General features: G+C 45.1%; 2 protein-coding genes and 1 long non-coding RNA gene across 3 annotated transcripts; 2 read left to right on the top strand and 1 right to left on the bottom strand.

Moving 5' to 3' along the window:
- Nucleotides 1-2,650: 2,650 nt before the first annotated feature.
- Nucleotides 2,651-4,229, top strand: KHDC3L (KH domain containing 3 like, subcortical maternal complex member). Its single transcript, XM_081530755.1, has 3 exons — nucleotides 2,651-2,834; nucleotides 2,991-3,170; nucleotides 3,438-4,229. The coding sequence occupies exons 1-3, from the start codon at nucleotides 2,666-2,668 to the stop codon at nucleotides 4,019-4,021; spliced, it is 933 nt and encodes a 310-aa protein (XP_081386881.1). The 5' UTR covers nucleotides 2,651-2,665; the 3' UTR covers nucleotides 4,022-4,229.
- Nucleotides 4,230-7,997: 3,768 nt separating this feature from the next.
- DPPA5 (developmental pluripotency associated 5) lies at nucleotides 7,998-12,742 on the bottom strand. The gene is made up of 3 exons (XM_081530754.1): nucleotides 12,409-12,742; nucleotides 12,093-12,272; nucleotides 7,998-11,745 (listed from the first exon to the last, which is right to left on the bottom strand). The coding sequence occupies exons 1-3, from the start codon at nucleotides 12,569-12,571 to the stop codon at nucleotides 11,666-11,668; spliced, it is 423 nt and encodes a 140-aa protein (XP_081386880.1). The 5' UTR covers nucleotides 12,572-12,742; the 3' UTR covers nucleotides 7,998-11,665.
- On the top strand, nucleotides 12,681-15,880 carry LOC145521806 (uncharacterized). Its single transcript, XR_014065707.1, has 3 exons — nucleotides 12,681-12,866; nucleotides 12,960-14,696; nucleotides 15,575-15,880. It is a non-coding gene; the product is annotated as an uncharacterized LOC145521806 (long non-coding RNA).
- Nucleotides 15,881-17,586: the final 1,706 nt, after the last annotated feature.

Raw genomic sequence — 17,586 nt, 5'->3', positions numbered from 1 at the left:
CCTTAATTATGTATTTTAAATTGGAATTGCAAGACCATCTAATACGTTAAATTATCTAAAATATTATAGGAACATAAAACACCATGTATTGGGTTGGCGAAAAATTTCATTCAGATTTTTGCATAAGATATTGCAGAAAAGCCAGATGATCTTTTCTGCTAACCCAATATATGGATTCCTCTCTTTTTTAAAACCACTTTGCAGATTAACTAAAGAAAAATAAACTGCTTATATTTTATTTATTTATTTTTGACTTCACTGCGTCTTCACTGCTGCCTGTGGGCTTTCTCTAGTCGTGAGCAGCTCATGGGCTCTAGAGCTGGGACAGGAGAGTTGTGGTGCAAGGGCTTAGCTGTATGTGGAATCTTCCTGGAGTAGGGATCAAACCCATGTCCCCAGCATTGGCAGGCAGACTCTTAACCAGTAGGCCACCAGGGAAGTCCTAAACTGCTTATATTTAAATGTGCACAATTGGACCAATTTTGACATATAGATACATCCAGTGAAACCACCACTGTAATCAAGATGATGCCCATTCCATCATCCCAACACTAGGAGGGTACCCTAGTGTCTCTTTCCAGTCCCTTCCCCTTTTCACCCCATCCCTAGGCAGTCATGTCCTGACTTCTGTCACTATAGATTAGCTTGCATATTCTAGGATTTTACACAAATGAGAGGTGATTTTTTAACACAGATACTAATACTATGGTTTCAATTCTCTTAAACATTTCTATACCCAATTCTGAAACTTCAAAGAAGTAAAAGATCTCAAGACACACACACGGGTGACAATAACATCCATAGAACTGACAATACCCTTGTAGGCCAACTAAGGAATAAAAATATCATCCTATAGCATGTTGATACTGGAAAGAGACTGCACACCAGAGATTTTCATGGGGATGTTTCCTGAACTGGATTTTTGTAGGTGAGACTGATGGGACCTCATGTGTCAATTCCTAGTTGCTGTGTGAGTGACTCCATAACCTCCAGAGAAGATGGCTATGGAGTCCAGATCCTTGGGTTTCAGTTATATGCTCACTTAGCTGCTCTGCCTTCCCACTGAAGTTTCTAACTCTATCCCATGACCCCTTGGAATGGATTTTGCCCTTCTTTGGCTCCGAGTTCATATTCGGCTTAGGTCTCAAGACTTTTAGACCCTGTCAGACACCTGTGAATGTCTCATGCACTTCTTTGGCCTCAGAACTCCCACGGAGCATACAAGAAGGAGCCTACTTGAATCCCGAGGACCTCCAGCCACTGGATCTGAGCACGATGCCCCGACTACTGATGGGAAGGGCTTCCCTGGTGGCTCAGTGGGTAAAGAGTCTGCCTGCAGTGCGGGAGAACTGAGTTCGATCCCTGGCTTGGGAAGATCCCCTAGAGAAGGAAATGGCAACCCACTCCAGTATTCTTGCCTGGAGAAGCCCATGGACAGAGGAGCCAGGTGAGCTACAGTCCATGGGGTCATAGAGTTGGACACGACTGAGTGCCTAATGTGTGACTGATGGGAAAGCTGTGTAGCTTCATCTTCCCGAGTAGTGGTTAATAGGTAATGCTCTAACCTGGACCAAAAAATCAAGAAATGGAGGTACAATCGTGCTAGTTTCAAGGGATTTTCCTCTGAGGTCCAAACCAGGCAGACCATGTGCTGTTGGGTGTGTTCAGCCATCTCTCAAAGGTTCAGACAGAAGCTAGAAATGTGGTGGCATCTGGGGAGGGACAGGGTTCAGGAGGAAGTGGGGGGGCTTACTTTGGCCTCTGACTACCTTTTTCCCTCCTTCAGATTTTTGTTTTTCCTATGTCTTTAATAAGATTTTTCCATTAAAAAGTTATTCCCACCCCTCAGGAATGCTAAACTGGTCCCATTAGAACTATCTGAAATGCACCTGCGTGTGCCTAGCAGTCACTAGGTTCTCTCCAACGCTTTGTGACCCCATGGACTGTAGCCCACCAGGCTCCTCTGTCCATGGGATTCTCCAGGCAAGGATACTGGAGTGGGTTGTCATTCCTTTCCCCAGGGGATCTTGCCGTCCCAGGGATCAAACCCAAGTCTCCCGCATTGCAGGCAAATTCTTTACCATCTGAGCCACCAAGAAATGCACCTGAAAGTGAAAGTGAAAGTCGTTCAGTAGGGTCCGACTCTGCGACCCCATGAACTGTTAGTCCATGGAATTCTCCAGGCCAGAATACTGGAGTGGGTAGCCTTTCCCTTCTCCAGGCGATCTTCCCAACCCAGGGATCGAACCCAGGTCTCCCGCATTGCAGAAGGATTCTTTACCAGCTGAGCCACCAGGGAAGCCCAAAAAGTGCACCTGGATCTCTGCAAATACGGATTCGCGCCTCTGAAAGCGATCGTTCCGATGTTGGATCTTCCCTAACATCTCCGGGACTGTCCCAGCCTCTCCGAGTCCACCGTTATAGCTTCCGCAGCTTCCCGGCCGTGGCCACCCGCGGGGCGCACGGGGAAGAGAGAGGCTCCAGGGCCGCCCGGGCGCGAGCCCCAGAGCAGCTGCGCCCGCGGTGAGGCAGCCGCAGCTGCGGGTTTGCGAGGCGAGGCCTGCGAACCAATGAGAAGGGCGCGGGGTGGAGCGGCGCTGCCCAAAGGCCCTTGAAATGCGGGGGCGCGGGCTGCTCTTGCGGTGTGCTGCAGGCGGGCCACAGCATGGCCGCTCCCAAGCGGTTTCCGACGCTCGTTCAGCTGGAGCAGCGAGAAGGGACGCTCTTCGAGGTGCTTGGTAACCTCACCAAGAGGCCCTACTGGTTTCACTCCGAGTACCTGAAGAGCCCGCAGGCAGTTCACCTGGAGGCCTGGCTGGTGGAAGCGATCTTCGGTGAGTGGGCCCGAGAGGGGATCTAAGGCCGCTGCTCGGCCCCAGGGTGGCCGCGTCCTCGGCAGGCCTCTCAGCGGCCGGGACTGCCCTCCAGCGCCCCTGCTGCCGCCTCCCCTCCCACCCCCGCTGCTCACGACGTCTTTGCTTCCCGCGCAGGCCGGGGTGGAGAACACATCCCGCATGTCGAGTGTGTGTCACAGACCCTGCTTCACGTTCATCAGTGGGACCCGGACGGCGAGGCTGAAATTTTGATATTTGGCCGGCCTTATTACCAGCAGGATGTATCCAAGATGATCATGAACTTGGCTGACTATCACCGTCAACTCCGGGCGCGAAGTACGCGGACAGGAACCATGAAAGGCACCCTAGGCAGGCCCTGGGTTCTTTGGGAGAGGTCCTGATGCTTCACGGCTGTGTCTGGGCAGCGGTCTCATCCTTTTAGTTGTCCTGGGTGAGAGTTTCCTCTTTGCAAGGGATCTAGAAGAGCGAACTGACGTCCTGTTCTCTGATTTCGGACACCTAGCCCTGCAGCCCGAACGGATAACCCCCTTTGTGGGACGCATGGGACACGGGTGCGACTTCCTCTCTTTGCTCTTCTTCCAGGCTCTGAGAGGGCTCCTGCCCAGGAGGCGGCCACCCAGTGGTCCCCCGACGCTGTCCGGGAGGCCGGAACCCAGCGGTCCCCAGACGCAGTCCAGGTGGCCGGGACCCAGCGATCCCCCAGCACAATCCAGCAGGCGGGGACGCAGCTGTCACCCGGGAAAGCCCGGGAGACGGGGACCCAGCGATCCTCCAGCGCAATCCAGCAGGCGGCGACCCAGCTGTCACCCGGAAAAGTCCGGGAGACTGGGACCCAGCGATCCCCTAAGGCTGCCCTAGAGGCGGCGACGCAGCGGTCCCCCGGCGCCGCCCGCGAGGCGGCGACGCAGCGGTCCCCCGGCGCCGCCCGCGAGGCGGCGACGCAGCGGTCCCCCGGCGCCGCCCGCGAGGCGGCGACGCAGCGGTCCCCCGGCGCCGCCCGCGAGGCGGCCACCCAGCGCTCCCCCGGCGCCGCCCGCGAGGCGGCGACGCAGCGGTCCCCCGGCGCCGCCCGCGAGGCGGCCACCCAGCGGTCCCCCGGTGCAGTCCGGGAAGCCGGAACCCAGAGCTTCCTCGAAGTTATGCAGGATCCAGTTACCAGTTTCTGAAGGCGTTCCGCGCTCAGGAGCAAGAGATCCAGGCAAGGTCCAAGTGAAAGCCTCTCCTGGAACCCTGTTTTCCTAGGTCCCGTTCTGCTGAAGAAGCTGAGAAAAGAATGGTGTGGGGTTTTGGTTTTTGGTTTCCCTGGTCCCCGGCACTCCATGTTAAAGGTTTGCAAACATGAATCTAAAGAGTTCTAATAAAGAATCAAATTTCCCTAACGTCTGTTATTTACAACTGGCAGAGAGACGCGGAGGGAGAAGCTTCCTCCAGCAGCAGCTATTGCCCTGGACTGCTTTCGATGTAGATGCATGCGTGCTAAGTCGCTTCAGTCGTGTCTGACTCGTTGCTATCCTGTGGACCGTAGCCTCCTCATTCCATGGGATTCTCCAGACAAGAATACCGGAGGTGGTTGCTATGCCCTTCACCAGGGTATCTTCCCCACCCTGGGATCCAACCCGCGTCTCTGATGTCTCCGGATTGACAGGCGGGTTCTTTACCGCTAGCGCCACCTGGGAGGCTCCCTACCCACATACAGGTGAGAGCTTTTAGTTTTCCACCAGCCCGGGCCGCAATCTCTACTGTCTCCGTCAGGGGCTTCCCCTGTGCTCCCTCACCGCGCGCGTCTGGCTTTGCAAGGTAAGGGACCTCCAGGGCCAGCGAGTCTGTCTCGTGGGAAAACTTTCCGAGCCTGCGATGTTTCTACTCAAAGTGACATGGGACGCGAAAACTTAAAACTTGGTTTCAACCCGGGCCTCACGCTTGGGTGAGCAACTGATGGCTTGAACAACTGATGGCTAGGAGGGAAAACTGAAAGGGTCAGGACAGTCCAGCGGTCCTCTCAAAGTCCTGCGCGGGTCACACGACCTTCAGTGATGTTTTAAGTCATTGAGACACAAGCAGTGCTGGTGACTCTTTCCGACCAATTAGTAACCGCAGGAGTGGGGTGCTCTTTGTCACTTTAAGATTGAAACATACTTAACATGTAACACTGTAAATTTAAGGTGTAGGACACCTCTATCAGTCTGGCTTCCTGTTCCTGTCTGCCGACTGGAATGCTGGTCCCCTCCCTAGAAGTAAACTGTTAACAGCTGGGTGTTAGGATTAAAAAAAAAAAAACCACGAATCAAAGCACAAATCAATTTAGTGCTATGAAATTTTCATCTTAAAAATACAAGGAAACTCAATTTTAAAGAGCAGGCAGTGGTATGTCTGTAGTAGACCCTCTCGTCACTACTAATGACCACTCCAATTTTAAATAAGCTTTTGGTGTATGAGGGAATAAAGATGCAAAGTTGAATTTACAAATAGGTTATTAACTATTTTCAGAAGAGCCAAGGGAAGCCTAGGCTGAGTGAGCCCTAAACATTTAAGACTCAATGGAGGCTACATCAGAGTAGAATTAAGATTTATTCTTGATCCCCCTCCTCCCCTCCCCTCCAGCTCTGAGTAGTACACACTTTTCAACAGTTTAACTTGAACTTTATGTAATTGTATACACCTTTTTTTCTCCTTCTAGCGGCTTGATTTTCCTGAGGATGGTTACAGTTTCATTTAGACCTCCCCTTCGTGGTTGATTAGTTCCCAAATTACTCAATTACAAACTGCTGCCTTTAATTTCTACTTGCATCCTTCAGTCCTCCTAACTGGGGATCCACGAATGTCAGTGTTCACAGCAGCACCATTTACAGTAGCCAAGATATGGAAGCAGCCTAAGTGTCCAGCAACAGAAGAATGAATGAAGAAGATGCGGTACATACATACACAGTGATATATTACTTAGCCACAAGAATGAATTGTCACTTGCAACAACGTGGATGGACCTGGAGTATTATGCTTAGTGAGTTAAGTCAGAGAAAAACAACGACTGTTATCATTTGTATATGGAATCTAAAACATAAACTAATATATATAACAAAACAGAAATAGACTTACAGATATAGAGAACAAACGAGTGGTTACCAATGAGGACGAGGTAGGGGGCTGGGCAAGATAGGGGAATATGACTAAGAGATACAAACTACTATGTATACAACTGATAGGCAACAAGGGTCTCTTCTTGTGCAGCACAGGGACATATAGCCATTATTTTGTAATAACTTTAAGTGGAGTATAAGCTGTAAAACTACTGAACCACTATGTTGTACATCTAAAACTAACATATTTTAAATCAACTCTACTTAAATTCTAAAGTTTTGTTTTGTTTTGTTTTTTTAAATCCTGAAGAATTCTGGAAACAGTGACTCTTGCACATTTCTGCAAGTAAAATGACTGAGGGTTAGTAAAGAAGTCAGCCTAAACAGGTTTTGAACAAACTGACTAGAGGCACCAAAGAAAAAGGTTCGCTGTTGACAGACTGGAAAACGCCTGAGCTAGACATGGAGCTCACATGACAGCCTGGCCAGGCCCTCCTGCCGCTCCACTTCGGCTGTGCAAGGTTGGCACTATTTCACTATTTCCCTTATCAGAATTCCTTAACTCCACACTTTTGATCAAAACAAGGCCTCTTAAAATATCACTACTAAGAGTAGAAACGAAACATGTGCTTCCTGATGTGATGCACTGTGAAAGACACAGTATGATTTACCCAATATTTTTGCCAAAAACATACAACCTAGATCTAATCATGAGGAAGCACCAAAAAACAACAGGATTTGTGAGCAAGAAAAAGATAAATGCAGATTGTTTGAGAACAGTGAATCCTGCTTGCACACTTTAGGGGCAGTGTAAACAGGTTGGTAGCAAATCATTTAGTGTGGAGGGTGTCTTTCAGTGGGCTCACTAGAGCTATCAAAATTTACAATGTCAGCTGTTTATGGGTTCTCTGGAAATCTTGGGAATATAGCTATGGAGCATAAGTGACAGGTTATTTCTGTTATGTCCACCTGTATGCTTCAGTTTAATATACATCTTCACTATTTAGAGCATCAGAATTTTTCACTAGACCCTAGGAAAAACTTTATTACAGCCTTCTCGGGTCCTTCTGAAGCACATGTAAAATCAGACTCTACAAAAGGCTCTCATGTTATAGCCTCAGCACCTAAAAAGGTGGTTGTGATTATAACTGGAATTGCACTGAGTTCTGAGAAGACTGACCACAAATGTGCAACCCTGGACTTCATTAGCCAAGAACATAGTGTCTTCACTTATTCAGCTGTTTTTCCTTCCTCCTTCCACACTTTCCATTAATGTGAAGCAGGATGTAATAAGTTAATATTTTTATAATCCCTAAGGCAAAACAGAGGGGGGAAATCCCCTCTTTAAAGTATTGTTAAAATGATAAATAAAAATTTATCTAACATAAAATAATGAAAGAGGAAAAGAACAAAAAAGACATGATAGGAAACAAAGCAAAATGGCAGACAAATCCAATCATATTGATAATTGCATTAAACTAGAATGGGCTAAATCCCCCACTCAAAAAGCAGAGAAATTCCAACTAGATAAAGACAGATGCAAAAGACTACTTAGAATATTATTCTATCAATACTTAAATGTCTAGAAAATGTGACTGCTGGAGACAGGCAGCAGACTGCCTGGAGCTGGAAGCAGGAGTGATGACAGACTTTGTGAAGTGATAGAAAAGTTCCCAAGCTGGCCTGTGCTGATGGTGGCACAACTCATAAGTTTGTTAAAAAGAAAGTAAACTGTACGTACACTCACATTTTTATACTGTGTAACCAACTAAGTGAATTTTTCAAAATCGCAGTTCAATAGCACTAATACCTAAATTTTCTAAAATAAAAATTGTTGACAAAGATGTCGAGTGACTGGAAGTCTCATACATTGCTGAAAGGAATGGAAATTGGTTCAGTCACCTTGGCAACTTGAACTTGCACACACCCTATCACCTAGCAACTTCAATCCTAGATATATACTCAGTAGAAATGCACATATGTAGGCACCAAGTTATGTACAATTTTCATAGCAGCCCTATTTGTTGTAAGTTTAAATAGGGAACAATCAAAGTACATACCAACAGGATGGAAAACTAAAATTAAGGTTTATTCATACAATGGAACTATAACCACTGGCGACATGAACAAATCTTACACTGAGTCCAATTACAGTTGTCACAACAGTAGTTATCCTTGGGGAGGATGCAAACAGGGGCTTCTGGAGTGTAACTAACGCCTTTTTCCCCTCTGGCTACTGGCTTAATGGATGTGTTCTGTTTGATGAATCTTTTCACACTGTGGATATGCATGGCTTTGGTATGAATGGAATGCTCTACATCAATAAAATGTTTACTAAAATTACAGAAAAATATTTGGAGTAATAGAAAACTTCTTGAAGGGACTATATGAGCAGTGAGATTTTGTAATTACTTTAATACTTTATATATCACCTTATTTAAAAATATTGAGGATGAAAGTATGTTTGTCATCAGAAAAATCAGCAATGCTATTTTTGAGCATGGTACTAGTAGGTTATTTCTATTCTGGCAACATGTTAGGAAAAAAATTGTCTTGTCCCTTAATAGAGTAACAAATACTATGGATTCTTAACCAATTAAGTGTATTCTGACTCCTCTTAAAACACACATGCACACGAAGAGAATGCGACTAAATTCAATCATGGAGAAAAATAAAAGCACATGGGAAAGTATAACAGGGACGTGAGATGCTAGAATCAACGTTTTGGTTCAAATCTCACGCATCACCACATCCTAGCTGTGTGACCTCAACAATTTACTGAGGCTGCAAGCATCCTATGCTTAGCACAGGGCCTGGTATGTGATGCAAGCTCTTATCAATACATATATAACTAGAATTACTTCCAAGTTCTGAAAATTAGAATGACAGAGCAACTTCTCTTTGTAGATATTGAATATTGCATTAGTTTGCTAGGGCTACCGTCACAAAATAACAAAATAACAAAATAACAGACAAGGTGGCTTAAACAACAGATGCTTATTTTCTCAAAGTTCTGGAGGCTATAAGCCCAAGCTCAAGGTGTCAGCAGGTTTGGTTTCTTCTGAGGCCCCTCTCCTTGGCTTACAGAGATGCCTGCCTTCTTGCTGTGGCCTCACCTGGTCTTTCCTTTCGTCATGCACATACCTGTATCTGTATTTCCTCTCATTAATAAAACAGTCATACTGGCCCACACATGACCTCATTTAAGCTTAATCACCCCTTTAAAGACCCTATTTCAAAGAGAGTCACATTCTGAGGTACTGGGGTTAGGACTTCAACACGTCTATGTGTATAAAGAATAGAGAACAGGATCATTTAGTAACTTAGTTTTGGATAATTTTGGAAAATTGGAATAAGTTTTAAGCATAACCTACTTCCTCTAAATGTTGAACAGTCAAAAACATCCAAAAGTTTTTATAAAAATCCCACCAGTAAAAACCTATAGGAATATCTATCAAATTTCTACAAAAGGAAAAAAAGTAGGCACTCCTAAGCTTAACTGTAAAAGGTGAGGATGAGGGGAAAACCACACAGAAAATAGTAATTGGTTTAACTACATACAATAAAAATTTTTGTATGCAAAAAACTTGAGAAGCAAAGGGGTGGACAATATTGGTTATAATGGACCATTATTTGTTATAAAAGCTTATACAGATAATAAAAACCCTTATCTTCAGAGTTGAAAGAAGTAATGACAGGAAAGAAGAAAAATGTAAAAAGCACTTAACAAAAATGTGAAGCAAAGTAGAATAATGTTCAGTATCACTTGTAACCAAAGATTTGTGTCATTGTTCAGTCGCTAAGTCGTGTCTCTTTTCAACTCCATGGACTGTGGCATGCCAGGGTCCTCTGTCCTCCACTATCTCGAGTGTTTGCTCAAATTCATGTTCACTCAATCAGGGATGCTATCTAACCATATCATTCTCGGTCGTCTTTTCCTTTTGCCTTCAATCTTTCCCAGAATCAGGGGCTTTTCCAATGAGTTGGTCTTTACATCAGGTGGCGAAGTACTAGAGCTTCAGCATCAGTCCTTCCAATGAATATTCAGGGTTGATTTCGTTTAGGATTGACTGGTTTTTATCTCTTTGTAGTCCAAATGATTCTCGAGAATCTTCTCCAGCACCACAATTCAAAAGCATCAATTCTTCAGTTCTCAGTCTTCTTTATGGTCCACCTCTCACATCCGTACATGACTACTGGGAAAACCACAGTTCTGACCATACAGACCTTGGTTGGCAAAATGATGTCTCTGCTTTTTAGTATGGTGTCTAGGCTGACATAGCTCACCTTCCAAGGATCGAGTCTTTTAATCTAATGGCTGCAGTCTATTATATGCTTATAAAAGAAGGTTCACTACAGACTTTTCTGGGTGTGGATAAGAGAAGACTTTACAAAGAGTAAAGTAATGCATGTATGTGTGTGTGTGTGTGGTGGGAGGGGTAGTCTCAGTTGTGTCCAACTCTTTGGGACCCCATGGACTGTAGCTGCCAGGCTTCTCAGTCCATGGAATTTTCCAGGCAAGAATACTGGAGTGGATTGCCATTTCCTATTGTTCCAATATTGCCACTGCCATTGTTCCTTCCCAACCCAGGGATCAAACCGGCATCTCTTGTGTCTCCTGCACTGGCAGGCAGATTCTTTACAACTGTCCCACCTGGGAAGCCCAAAATCTGTGTGTGTGTGTGCTTAAAATCCTTGCAAAGTGCTAGAATCCCTTACTGCCAAGGGGTGAAGAAACTGGAGGAGTTAAATTAATTCCAACTTTGTGTCTGAAACCATGGAGCTCTTGGCAATCATTCCTCCAACAATTCTGCTTCCTGAAAGTGGAAGCAGCAAGGGGTTGGGACAGTTTTACACAGATTGGTCACATCACTGTATAGGTAACGGAAAAACAACTCAGCCCATGCAGGACACCTGCTTGAGGAAGAGGTGGGGAGACAGCTAGCTGGAAGGACACCTCTCAGTGCACCAGCTGCCCTGGACCCCAGCTCCTCTGGTGAATTACAGCCCGAGCAGAAGAGATGAATGCTGATCACCTCAGCTTGCATGTTGAAATGCCCTCCCACGCTTGAGGTCAGAGACTCCACTCTAAGAAAACCCATGGCACACTGGGTGCTATTCTGAAGCCAAATACCAGCTTAAAAGTGAGAGCCTCATAGGAGAAGCGCTGGCATTACCTAAGAGCTTGTTAGAAACACAAATTCACAGGCCTGATGTACTGACTCAGAATTCGTGCAGAAGGGGCTGAGGAAGCTGTGTTGCAGAAAGTTCTCAAGATGATTCTGACACTAAATTTTGAGAACAAATGATGCAAAAGAAACTCAAAGCTGATTGACCCTGCATTTCTGGCCTCTGCATGTAAGGTCCTGAGTCTGACCATAAAAATCATAAAAGGGTTAATAGCTTCAAAATGGTAACAACTAAGAAAAAAAGAAACCCATCACCTGACAGCATTTAACCTAACAGCCGTTTACCCCCCTCTCACATCAAGACATGCATGAACAGTCTTTTATAAATTTGCTTAATTTTGAGTGAGCAAAGATCTTTATGCCCTTGGACAAAAACGAAATTCATTTATTAACTAGAATGGCACTACAAACTCAGGTTTGCAGCAAAATAATCAAACCACTATACTTCATCAAGACACAAGGGGAGAAAAAGCAGAGATTTAAGGATATTTGCTTCTCTTGAACATTAACAGCAGAAGCCGGACTGTTCTTACGCTCCTGACAACACTCATGGAACAGGATGCTGGGGCACCCGGGGACCTTGTGCCTGGGCCTTCAGGAATTCCTCGAGTTGTTCCATCTTCTCAGCTGGATAAGGAAAAATGCTGCGTTTCAAACTACTCCTGCAAGGGCGAAGAGGTGTGCTGGCAGTATCATTTCTTGGGGTGGAAGCTCTGAACCTAAGATCTGGAATTAGTGAGCTGACGGAGCTGAGGCCAGCACCGGCAGGTAGGTGTCTGAATGCCTCACATCTCAGTTTTGCTTTCTCAGGGTCCTGCTTGGACTCCTCTCTCAAGGGAGGCGCAGGGATCACTAGCAAACGGGAGTTGGGACACTGCAAGGAGTTTGGGGAAGACGAGAGGCTGGAAGGAAGTCAGGTAAGGCCAGGCGGTTCCCCCTGCCTTCCTCCTAGGCGTGTTTGCCGAGCCCCTCACCTCGGGCGCGCTGCTCCCGGTGCACCGACACCTGGCTCAGAAGCACGCTCTTCACCTGACGCTGGACTGCCGGCCGCGCGAAAACGGTGACTTCGACCACGTTCCCGGCGTCAACAGGGTCCACCATCAGCAGGGCCTGGCTCATCCACTCCATTTTTGGAACCAAGGCTCGGTCTGGGCCTGAAAACAAAAGGAAAGCAGGAGAAGAGTGCGGGTGAGGGGCAGGAGACGCTTGCCACAAGGGGACGTGATGGACCCAGCGCGGCTCGGGGCCCTCGGCCGCTCTGAGAGGCCCGCTAGGCCGAGGGTAGCGCACCAAAGATCGAGTCGGCCAGCCACGCCTCCAGGAAGAACACCAGCGGATTCCTCAAGTCCTGCACAGGAAACCACCACGGCCGGACGCGAACCCGTGGGGAGGGAAAGGGGAACCCCAGCAGCCTGTCCCCGCGGGCCTCGGAAGCGCCAGCGTCGCCGACCATGCTCCAACCACAGGCGAGAAGAGCAGCTCTCGCGGGACGCGGGGCGGCACGAAACCCGAGCCATTTAATGGACCCGGCCGGCCCTGCCCCCTCCGGTGCGCATGCGCCCAGCCACAGCGCGGCCCAGTTGGCGCGGACTCGCGCCGCCGGCCGGGCGCCTGGAGCTCCCGAATATGCGCGCGCGGTCCACTAGCATTGTCTGTGTGTGGAGCCCTGGCGGCTCTAGGAGGCGCCGCTGGGCGAATAACGGCGGACCCCAAGGCGGCCGGAATTCCGGATCCTGAGGTTGCATGAAGTGGGGTCCCATCCAGGCCCGGTCGGGTCAGGCGGGCTCCTGGAATCCGCATCTTCTCTCACATATTGCGACTCTGGTTTCTTGCCGTTTCAGAATCATTCCTACAAGTGCGTCGTGTCTAAAATGCAGTCATCAGACATGGTCTTTCCAAGAGATGTAGCAGGTGGAAACAAAAGTCGTGTACTTCCAAAATCCTCAAACAGCAAGTACTGATGAACATTTCTTCTCAGTGTTCTTAATTTTAGTTAAAATTTTAAATTGTGAAGATTTCTCACAGTTTAAAAAGTTGTTTAGCGCTCATGTACCCCCTCCCCTCGCCCCATTTAACAAGATGTTAATATTTCCGGCATTTGCCTTCTCTCTTCTTTAAAACAGATGCCACTAAAGACCTTTCCTCTCTCCCCACAGAAAATTATTGTCCTGAAGGTTGTGTGAGTAACCCGCGCGTGTTCCTGTTCTTTCCATAGTGCATTTCTACAAGTATTGTTTGGTAATTGTTGTATAGACAGCACCTGCTGTTCAAACGACTGTACACTTACAATTAGGATGTGTTTGTTTTTTGCATCTTTTAAATGAAAGATGTTGATTTACGTAAGGGGGATGGTATTAATGTACTGAATTCCCTCATCCACATCATCTAGGCCTTAACAGTAATCCAAGAGGAAATATTGAATCTAGCTTTATTGGATACTTTTATTTCAATTTAATTTTTAAAATGAACATAATAATACATGCATATTGTAAAAAAAAAAAAAAAAGCCTTGAGGATATAAAGTAATATGGGTAAGTTCTCCCTTTCATATATTCTTCCTCAGTCTTGCTAATTATTTTTCAATCATGTATGCTGTGAATGTCTTCTTCTAGTTTAAATTGTCTTTTCACCTTTTTTAAGGTGTTTTTGAGGAATACAGTTCTTAATTTTAATATAGTCAGATTTGTCAGTCTTTAAGGTAAGTTCATTCTGTCTTTCTTAAGTCCTGCTCTGCCCTGAGGTCTGAAGACATTTTCTATACTTTCCACTAAGAATGCTCAAGTTTCTACCATAACTTTTAAATTCCTGAACCACCTAGGGTTAATTTTTTTAACTGGGCATAATATAGAGATATAATTTCATCTTTTTATAAATAATTAATATTTTTCCTTGAACCGTTCTCTTCAGAATGCATCCAACTTGCTGCTGCTGCTGCTGCTGCTAAGTCGCTGCAGTCGTGTCCGAATCTGTGCGACCCCATTAGACGGCAGCCAGGCTCTCCCGTCCCTGGGATTCTCCAGGCAAGAACACTGGAGTGGGTTGCCGTTTCCTTCTCCAGCATCCAACTTGAGGCCTCTTCAAGTTCTATCCCTGAAAAATTTCAGACTCCTACATGTAGCATGAGTTAACCACAAGGCTGGTTTGTGGTAGTTAATTATTAGGTCAAGACATACTTGAGAAAGGCAAGGTCATGAAAAATTCCTTTGGCATTCCCATCTGGATGGCAAAGTTTATTTCTGATTTAGTTTTATTTTGGAATTATAGTCATTTGCAGTCTTATACAGAGAACGCACATTGTTTCCTACACTTGGCAAGCCTTGAGTTTTAGTAGCTGATCCGTGTCAGCTTCAAAGCAGAATTGCAAGGTTTTTAGGATTTAGCTGAATCTGCCAAGGTGAATCAGTTCCATCATTTTATACCTCTAAAGCTTGCTGATTTGACTCTAATTGGTGGGAAAGAGAGCATGACTTGAATACTGGCTCTGACATTTTCTAGTGGTGTGACCAAATACAAGTTATTTGAACTTTCTGCACTTGCTTTCATTTTCTCTGCTTAGCCCTGGAATGACCAGTCTGAGAGTATTTGGGTTCAGTCAATAAAGTATGTGAGTGAAAGTATTAGTCACTCGGTCATGTCCAGCTCTTTGCAACCCCATGGATTGTAGCCTGTCCATGGAATTCTCCAGGCAGGAATAATGGAGTGGGTTGCCATTTTCTCCTCTAGGGGATCTTCCCAACCCAGGGATAGAACCCAGGTCTCCCGCATTCTTTACCATCTGAGCCAACAGGGAATCTTGAAGACAGGCTTCCCCGGCGGGGAATCAAACCCAGGCCGGAGTGGTGAGAGAGCCAAATCCTAGCCACTAGACCACCAGGGAGTGTCTGGTTTTGTAGTTTCTCATTGAGAATCTCTGTTCTTCACTTCATGTAATCTTAAGTTCTCAAGATGTAGCCTCTATACAGTGAAAAATATAACAAAGCACAGTTTTTTGTACCAAATAATAATATCAAAATGTACCTCACAGATGGTTGGAAAAAAAGTGGTCAAAATGAGGAGAATAAACTAGTAAGGTTATATTAAATCACTCAGACTAGAAGCAACCATGTAGAAAAAGAATGCAATAAAGGCTGTGTTCTGAACAGTTGAGGACAGTCTTCTAATCCTTAGGAGCATCTGGAAACATTAAGTATATGCTGGTTCCCCTGGATGGATGGATGGATGGATGGATAAATTGATAAATAAGGAGATATTATACCACACTACTAAATCATATTCAAGCAAAGTAAGAAACGAAAATCATTACTAACAAGCTATTTAGAATATAACAATAACTTACAAAGTACATTTTAAAAATATTATGGTTAGTGTACATTCTGAAAAATCTAGTTTGCAATCCCCTCTTATCTATCCTGTCCCCTCCTTCCCTATATAATTAACTACTAGTAGTTTTTGGGAGACCTGGGTTCGATCCCTGGGTTGGAAAGTTCCCCTGGAGAAGGGAACAGCTACCCACTCCAGTATTCTGGCCTGGAGAATTCCATGGACTATATATTTTATGGGGTTGCAAAGAGTTGGACAAGAGTGAATGACTTTAACTTTCACTTTTCCGTTAAGAAGACATGAAAGAAAGAATGTGAGAATTTTTGCTTTTACGTTTTTTGTAGTATTATTAGATTGCTGCAAAAATAATTGCGATTTTGAGTTGTTGAACTTTGCCATTTGATATTGGAATACATTCTTAAATAAATATGATTATGTTATATATCATTTTAATGCACATTTCTCACTTTATCTTTTTTGCTGATGACTTATTACTTGCTGTTTATTTTATATTCATTTTACACTATCGAAATGATGTTAAACAAAAAAGCAAATTCGAGTGATGTGTTTTTATTTGAATTCAAATGGGTTGTAAAGCAGTGGAGACAACTCACAACATCAACAACACATTTGGCCCAGGAACTGCTAAAAAACATACAGTGCAGTGGTGATTCAAGAAATTTTGCAAAGAAGAGGAGAGACTTGAAGATGAGGAGCACAGTGGATGGCCATCAGAAGTTGACAATGGCCAATTGAGAGCAATTATCAAAGCTGATCCCCTTACAACTACATGAGGAGTTGCCGAAGAACTCAACATCAGCCATTCTACCCTCATTTGGTATTTGAAGCAAATTGGAAAGGTGAAAAAGCTCCATAAGTGGGTGCCTCATGAGCTGACTGGAGAAGGCAATGGCACCCCACTCCAGTACTCTTGCCTGGAAAATCCCATGGACGGAGGAGCCTGGTAGGCTGCAGTCCATGGGGTCTCTAAGAGTTGGACATGACTGAGCAACTTCACTTTCACTTTTCACTTTCATGCATTGGAGAAGGAAATGGCAACCCACTCCAGTATTCTTGCCTGGAGAATCCGAGGGACGGGGGAGCCTGGTGGGCTGCTGTCTGTGGGGTCGCACAGGGTCAGACATGGCTGACGCTACTTAGCAGCAGCAGCAGCATGAGCTGACAAAAAATTGTCATTTTGAATTGTCATCTTCTCTTATTCTACACAACAACAACGAACCATTTCTTGATTGGATTGTGACGTGTGATGAAAAGTGGATTTTATATGACAACCAGTGGTGTCCACCTCAGTGGTCGAACGGAGAAAAAGCTCCAAAACACTTCCCAAAGCCAAACTTTTACCAAAAAAACAGGTCATGATCACTGGTGGTCTGCTGCCAGTCTGATCCACTATAGCTTTCTGAATCCCAGCAAAACCATTATATCTGAGAAGTATGCTCAGCAGATCGATGAGATACACCAGAAACTGCAATCCTACAGCCAGCATTAGTCAACAGAATGGTCCCAGTTCTTCTTCATAAAAATGCGTGGCCACACATCTCACAGCCAGCACTTCAAAAGTTGAGTGAATTGGGCTGCGAAGTTTTGCCTCATCCACCATGTTCACCTGACCTCTTGCCAACTGACTACCACTTCTTCAAGCAAAAAGTTGACAACTTTTTTTGCAGAGAAAACACTTCCACAACCAGCAGGAGGCAGAAAATCCTTTCCAAGAGCTCTTCAAATCCTGAAGCTCAGATTTTTATGCTACAGGAATAAACAAACTTATTTCTCATTGGCAAAAATGTGTTGATTGTAATGCTTCCTATTTTGATTAATAAAGATGTTTGAGCATACTTATGGTTTAAAATGCATGGTCTGAAACCGTAATTACTTTTGTACCAACCTAATACATGTATTTTATTGTGCTCTTTTCCCACCAACTTTTATTTTGAAAAACTTTAAACCAATAGAAAAATTCTAAGAACATTAAATTTACATTCTATACCTTTCATTGAGTTTCACCAGTTGTTAATGTTTTGTGTTGTTTATTTTCTCTCTCTACCTGCACATACTTTTTCATGAACTGTCTGTAAGTGGCAGGCATTATAACTTTATCTCAAGTGCTTCACCATTACCTTTTAAAAG

The sequence above is a fragment of the Giraffa tippelskirchi genome, chromosome 9 (genome assembly GCF_054371585.1).
Source record: "Giraffa tippelskirchi isolate mGirTip1 chromosome 9, T2T-mGirTip1v1.2.pri, whole genome shotgun sequence".
In the NCBI taxonomy this organism is placed as follows: Eukaryota; Metazoa; Chordata; class Mammalia; order Artiodactyla; family Giraffidae; genus Giraffa; species Giraffa tippelskirchi.
The sequence above is the reverse complement of the archived record's forward strand: the minus strand, read 5'-3'. Positions and strand labels throughout refer to the sequence as shown.

Bases quoted from the DNA above. Each gene is read 5' to 3' on its own strand.
- KHDC3L (XM_081530755.1), top strand. From the start codon at position 2,666: ATGGCCGCTCCCAAGCGGTTTCCGACGCTCGTTCAGCTGGAGCAGCGA. The intron at 2,835-2,990 runs GTGAGTGGGCCC...CTTCCCGCGCAG, and splicing joins GCTGGTGGAAGCGATCTTCG to GCCGGGGTGGAGAACACATC. The intron at 3,171-3,437 runs GTACGCGGACAG...CTCTTCTTCCAG, and splicing joins CCGTCAACTCCGGGCGCGAA to GCTCTGAGAGGGCTCCTGCC.
- DPPA5 (XM_081530754.1), bottom strand. From the start codon at position 12,571: ATGGTCGGCGACGCTGGCGCTTCCGAGGCCCGCGGGGACAGGCTGCTG. The intron at 12,273-12,408 runs GTGCGCTACCCT...TTTTGTTTTCAG, and splicing joins GCTGGCCGACTCGATCTTTG to GCCCAGACCGAGCCTTGGTT. The intron at 11,746-12,092 runs GTGAGGGGCTCG...TTCCTTATCCAG, and splicing joins CCGGGAGCAGCGCGCCCGAG to CTGAGAAGATGGAACAACTC.